Source organism: Babylonia areolata, chromosome 19, assembly GCF_041734735.1.
Source record: "Babylonia areolata isolate BAREFJ2019XMU chromosome 19, ASM4173473v1, whole genome shotgun sequence".
NCBI classification, from domain to species: Eukaryota; Metazoa; Mollusca; class Gastropoda; order Neogastropoda; family Buccinidae; genus Babylonia; species Babylonia areolata.
Window position 1 is genome coordinate 40,449,722 of NC_134894.1, and position 7,039 is coordinate 40,456,760.

Sequence of the window (7,039 nt, forward strand, 5' to 3'; positions counted from 1 at the left end):
CTTCGCTACCTGCCTGTCTCTCCATCCTGCTCCTTATTCCTTCATGCCTTGTTGCTTCCTGGAGACGGCAGACTGAAATACAGAAAGAAGGAGAACATTCGATGTCTGTGATTGTTTTGACGGAGTGGTGGCCTTGTAGTAACGCGTTCGCCTAGTCAGGCAGCGAGAGAATATTGGATCGAATCCACACTTATCAGAATTTTCTCCCCCTCCACCACACCTTGGCTTGTCTCATCATCAGGACAACATCAAAGAATGGACAGACCTGAAATTCCCAGATTTACAAAGAGCTGCTAAAGACAGGAACCGAGGGAGAGAACTGGTCTGGAAATCATCTGCGGTGCCTCGACGACCCTCCGCTGCGTCATGGTATAGGTAAAGGTGAACTACATCTTTAATGGTCAGCTGGACGCTAGTCATTCGGAAGAGACGACAAACTGAGCTCCCATGTATAGCATGCACACAGCGCACGAAAAAGAACCTACGCCAACATCAAGAGAGTTGTCAAAATTTCGTAGCACAGTAAAATCCACTCTAATAGAACACTCGTTTCGTAGTCTGGTGCACAGTTATGATTAGGCAGCGCTCTGCAGGTACCCAGGAAACAGGAGAGAGGATCGTCTTGTCGAAACTGTGAACCCTTTGTGAAGACCTCCCAAACCAATCTATAAAATTACCAAAGTCTGCTGCAACCTGACTGGCTATAAAATCTTCTGCAGCTTCTGTACTGCTACTGTTACTGCTGCTACTTATACTACTACTCCTACTGCTACTATTGCTGCTGCTGCTGCTACTGCTTCTACTTCTAGTACTACTACTACTGCAACAACAACTTTTAAATCACTGTACTTATGCAGTGCAAAATCAATGTGCGGAAACAAATGCGAGCGCTTTCACGCCCAAATTTCACACGCGTGTATAGCTCTGAAACAAACGAATGAGAGACAAAACTTATGAATACCTGTAGATAGAATGCTGGAGAAATTATGGGTGGAAAAAATGGGAGGGGCGGTATGGAGGAGCAATTTTAGAAAAAACCAAAAAAAAAAACAAAAACAAATATTTCAAGGCTGTCCTGTGTGGATGTCTGGGCAACTGCCCTCCTGGTCTGGGTGGCATTCAGTAGCGGTCTTAGCAGTGCTACCTGTGCAGAGCGGCGTCAAGAATTGTTCTAAGTCTACCCCCGAAAACGGAGTATGGTTGCCTACATGGCGGGGTACAAACTGTCATACACGTAGAAGCCCACTCGTGCACATACGAGTGAACGTGGGAGTTGCAACCCACGAACGAAAAAGAAGAAGTTGTAAGTCTGTGCAATTAGCCTAGACTTTGACGTTTCAATCATTATGAAAGACTCATGAAGGGAAGGAGAACATTAAAAAAAAAAAGAAGAAAGAAACTGGTTATAAAAGGATGCAGAAGAACGAAAACACTACTGAGATTCGCTCCAGGAATGTTCTGTTGTTTTCCTTAGCATCGAGTTCCCTGCCTTTCCTTTCCCTGCTGGAATCCGTTCTGCTTCCTCCCTCCCTCACTCCCTCTCTCCATCCTTCACCCTCACTTTTTCTCTCCCTCCTTCCCTCTCACTTTCTCTCCCCTTCACTCCCTCTGCCCCCGTCTACCCCTCTCTATCTTTCCATTTAATCTTGTTTGTGGTTAGCACGTAGATATCTGTTACGACAGTATCAACGAATTTATGGTATCAACGCCCAATTACGCGAGCTTTTCTTTTTTTTAAATGTTTTTTTGTGGTGGGGTTTCTTTTCAGCTGGCAAGTACCAGGGGAAAATAGCAGAGCCTGATGATATAATCATAGAGCGGAACAGCTGTCGCTATATTTCACATTAAATTTTGTGGCTAAAAATATTGCGACTCTGTTGTGTTTAAAATTCAGAGAGAGAGAGAGGGGGGGGCGTTGGAGGGAGGAAGGAGGTAAGAGAGAGAGGGACTAGTAGAGTATGAATATATATATATATATATATATATATATATATATATATATGTGTGTGTGTGTGTGTGTGTGTGTGTGTGTGTGTGTGTGTGTGTGTGTGTGTGTGTGTGTGTGTGTGTGTGTGAACAGAGAGACACACACACAGAGGGCGTACAATTCTGAAAACGTTGCGTAATATATTTTTTAAAAATTTGTTTTTATGCTTTGCGTTTCCTAATGCTCCATTTGCCCCATAATGTTTCCGCCACCATAACATCGTTCGTATCTAGCTTTGGCGTGTTATGGTGCTATGTAAAATACATCATCATAGCACTGCTGTTCTCGACACACACAAAAACCCCAACAGATTTCAGCATATTAAACTCTTCCCTCCAGTGCTGTTGCTACCATTGTTGTTATTGTTGCTAATACCAGTTCCACTGCTACTGTTGTTTTTGATGCACGTAAAAAATGTGACTGGTTCTCTCTCTCTCTCGCTCTCTCTCGCTCGCTCGCTCACTATAGGAGCTTTGAGACAAATGCATCTTTTGCACATTCCAAGCAAACAAACAGACAAACAAAAAAGAATGACGTGAAAACCTATACAAAAAAAATAAAAAAGCATACCCGAGCAAGCAAGCGCACACACACAGACGCACACAGACACACAGACACAGACACAGACACAGACACACACACACACACACACACACACACACACACACACACACACACACACACACACACACACACGTACATACCCATACAAACACTGCGACTCACACATACTGTGACACACGCCCCCCCCCCCCCCCCCCCCCCCCCCCCCCCCCCCCCCCCCCCCCCCCCCCCACACACACACACACAAACAAACAAACAACGACAAAAACAACAACAACAACAACAACAACGCAACACAATATAACCAAGCCAGCCATTCATCCTTTTTTTTCTTTTCTTTTCCTTTTTTTTTTTTTTTTTTTTAAATGAACTCATTCATCCATTTGACCCACGCTGCACGTGACGTGCACGTGCAACCCACACAGGTGACGGCCAACCTCGTGGTGTGCGGCACGGAGACGGAGCACAAGGAGTACGTGTTCACGCAGACGGAGGAGGAAGGCAAGGGGGTCACCCTTATCGTCGTCCTCCCTTCAGCCGGCTACTTCAAGCTGCAGATCTTTGCCCTGCTGGGCACTGATGACAGCAAGAGCCTTCCCAACGTCTACAACTATCTCATCAACAGGTGGGTAGTAGATTTGTTGTTGTGTTTCCAACGTCTTCGAATATCCCATCAACAGATAGGTCAGACAGGCAGATAGAGTTCAGTCTGACGACCTGTTAGCTCTGCCCAACGTCTACAACTATCCCATCAACAGATAGGTCAGACAGGTAGATAGAGTTCAGTCTGACGACCTGTTAGCTCTGCCCAACGTCTACAACTATCCCATCAACAGATAGGTCAGACAGGTAGATAGAGTACAGTCTGACGACCTGTTAGCTCTACCCATCCAACATCTTCAACTATCTCATCAATAGATTGGTAGAGTCTGCCCAGTGTCTTCACCTATCTCATCAACAGAGTTGCGTTTCCGCTGTCTTCAAGTATCTCATCAATAGGTAGGTAGAGTTGTATTTCCAACGTCTTCACCTATCCCATCAACAGGTAGATAGGTCTGCCAAAATGTATTCAACTATCTCATCAACAGGTCAGTAGAATTGCCTTTCCAACGTCTTAAAATATCTCATCAACAAGCAGGCAGAGTTAAGCTTCCATTGTCTTCAACTTTCCCAACTTGCAAGTAGACAGGTAGGTAGAGTTCAGCTCGACGACCTATTGGCTCTGCCCAACGTCTTCAACTGTCTCACCAACAGGTGGGTAGAGTCTGCTCATCCTCTTCAACTATCCTATCAGGGGCCATATTCAAGACAAAATTCATTTTGCCTTCAGGCAAGTCATCTTTGACCTGGTTGGGACCCGCGGGTACAGTCTACCTTGAAGGATAAGTTATCTTCTTCATTTTCAAGACACACGCCTCAGACAGCTAACCTATCATTTTTTTTTCTTTTTTGTTTTAAATTAATTTTATCCCAACGAGTCTGACATGCTCTCAGTTTCACTTCTCATCGCACCACAGCTAGGAACATTGTCTGAGAGAGTTCACAAAACAGGTGCTATCCGTAAATCAGGCCTGTTTTCCCTTTAAAAAAAAATAAATGAAAAATAAATGCTGCAAAAGGATCCACCAAATTTACCTCTGCTTCGTGGGCAGTCACCCTTGGCAGGTAGTAAGGGTAAATTGCCTTCGGGTTTGTAGACACATGGATAGACTCTTGTGTTCATGAATACTGGATATTGCTTACCATCCGGCAGTTTGCCTTGCCTCAGGCAGATTACCCGCAAGTACACATTTACCTTCAGGCACGATGTTCTCTTGAATACGGCCCCAGGTAGATAAATCTGCCAAAACATCTTCAACTATCTTATCAACAGGGCGGGTTCGGCTGATCTTCCTACGTCTCATCAACAGGTAGCTAGAGTTGCCTTTCCAACGTTTTCATTTATCTCATTAACAGGTGGGTACATTTGCGTTTCCAACGTTTTCATGTATCTCATTAACAGGTAGGTTAGACAGGTAGGTGCAGTTCAGTGTGTGTGTGTGTGTGTGTGTGTGTGTGTGTGTGTGTGTGTGTGTGTGTGTGTGTTGAAACTTTGACAATAATCGGGTGTACATTTCACGTGTGTGTGTGTGTGTGTGTGTGTGTGTGTGTGTTGAAACTTCGACAATAATCGGGTGTACACTTCAAGAGGAATGAAAAATCTACTCTGAGAGAGAAAGAGAGACAGACAGACAGACACATTTGAGAGAAGCAAGGGGGTTGAAAAGCTTGTCGAACACAGATAGTTAAAGGCAAGGGTGTGGGTGAGTTCTTTGTGTTTGATTACTCAAGTCATTCACCATGTCAGACGCGATGGCAGAGGAGAAGGGGGAGACCAAATTTTTACCTGAAAGACACAGGAGTTTCCCCTTGGAGCGATTAATAAAGTGATGTGTTGTGTGCTGTATTGCATTGTTCTGGATTGGATTGCGTTTATTGCATTATATTGTATTGTATCGTATCGTATCGCATCGTATTGCATTGCACTGTATTCTATTGTATTGACCAATCTCCTCCCTCTCTTCCTCTCCCCATCCACCACCCCCACTCCACGCCCTCACCACAAACACACACACACACACACACACACACACACACACACACACACACACACGAACACAGCACGATCCCCTCCAGCACCCCGGTCATCACCTTCCCCAAGCAGTTCGCCCAGTGGAAGGACGGCTGCTACCTCTTCAAGCCCTACCACCTCAACAACCTGGAAAAGGCGGCCTTCGAGGTCTGCATCCCCGGAGCAAAGGCCGTGGCCGTGACGGTGGAGAAAGATTGGTTCCACTTTACCCAGGGTCCAGACGGCGCCTGGAGGGGCGAGGTGGGAGGCCTGGCCCGGTTCAGGGGCAAAGGGCTGAAAGCAATTCTGAACGCCAACTTCCTGGCGGATAAAAGCAAGTACACGTCTCTCCTGGAGTACGATTTGTAAAAAGAGGGAGTAGGGGGGAAAGGAAAGTTTTGCAAGCTATACAATGTTATGCACTTTTGTTTTCAGTTGTTGTTTTTGTTTGTTTTTTTTAAGTTTTGTTTTATATAAATGTCGCTGGTTAAAAGTAGTATACACCTGAAATGTTAGTGCTATTGTAGCTGCAAGAGAAGTTGTGTTTGCAGAAAACTTTGTGATTACCATCGTAACAATTTTTTTTTGTTACATTCACACAATAAATGGCTTCATTTTTTGGCCGTGCCTTGAACGTAACTTAATAGCTTTAATGCCATCTGTAAACAAACTAGTTTTATTTACATAGTCCGGTTATAAACAAGCTAGTTTCGTTTTTACAATGTTCTTTTTTTTTCTTATTCTACTTTTGAATTTGTTTTGTTTCTGTTGCATACTGTTCAACTGTTAGCGACTCTTTACACAACTGCTGCAATGTCTGTGAAATACTGTTAAAAGGCTACAAAGAAATGGCCTGGGTGTTCTGAAAGAACCAGCCATGTGGAACCTGTTTTTTTATGGCAAAATCCAAAGACTGTCCTTCGTGCGCGAGAATGTACACAGTTTTGTTTTGGTAGTATCACTCTGGTGCCACTTAACATCGTGCCTTACAACTACAGTGAATGTCATTTTTTCTGTGTTTGTTGTCTTCTGCGAACGCACATAACTATAGTCTCCTACTGAGAGAGGGTTTTTTTTCTGTTTCACTGTCTTACACTGCGTTTCTACCACATTGTTTGTTGCTCATGTCTTACAGAAATTGAGAGAATCATATTGGTGGGTAGGGGGTTCTCTGTTGGTCTGTATGTTCTGTCTGTCTGTCTTTCGCTTTTTTGTCTCAGTCTTCCTGAGCGTCTATTTTGCTGTCTTCTCTCTCTCTCCATTTTTGTTTTGTTTTTTAATGTATTGTTTAATGCACTTGCCTAACAATATGGAGTAATTAAACCAGGCTTCAAACTTCAGTTTGGACTTTCGTGACAATGTTATGCATGCGTGAGTTCTTGCGTGCTCATGTGTTGATGTGAATGAATAATTGTGTAAATATGTCAATAAATAGGTAACTGTGGTGGTGATAATGGTAGTCGCGCGCGCGCGCGCGCGCGTGCGTGCGTGTGTGTGTGTGTGATAGAGAGAGAGAGAGAGAGAGAGATAGTGTGTGTATGTGTGTTTGTGTTTATTTGTGTGTGTGTGTGTGTGTGTGTGTGTGTGTGTGTGTGTGTGTGTGTGCGCGCACATACAGAAAGCGCACCCATACATTTGTGCAATCACGTGCTATCATGCTATCATGCTTGTATGTGTGCAGTAGTATATGACCATCTACGTTATCCATAGCCATGTACAGTTGCCCGATAAATTGTCAGACACCGGAAACCCTACCACACCTCAAACGCGCGAACACAGCGTAATTATGTAATCCACTCAACCCGAGCACACATTTCCTTCATTTCCTTGTATAATATTTTTCCGTTCATGGGCTGCTAAGAAAAGAAAGCTACGCT

At 44.2% G+C, this 7,039-nt stretch overlaps 1 protein-coding gene across 2 annotated transcripts in view; it reads left to right on the forward strand.

Annotated features, from left to right (window-relative positions):
* Nucleotides 1–6,502, forward strand: part of LOC143293702 (kyphoscoliosis peptidase-like) — a 15,457-nt gene extending 8,955 nt beyond the window's left edge. For both annotated transcript variants that reach the window (XM_076604882.1, XM_076604881.1), the window contains exons 3-4: nucleotides 2,977–3,176; nucleotides 5,213–6,502. In XM_076604882.1, the coding sequence (XP_076460997.1) occupies nucleotides 2,977–3,176; nucleotides 5,213–5,531 (519 nt within the window). In that variant the 3' untranslated portion in view covers nucleotides 5,532–6,502. The remainder of the gene's footprint in view (nucleotides 1–2,976; nucleotides 3,177–5,212) is intronic.
* The last annotated feature ends 537 nt before the right edge of the window (nucleotides 6,503–7,039 follow it).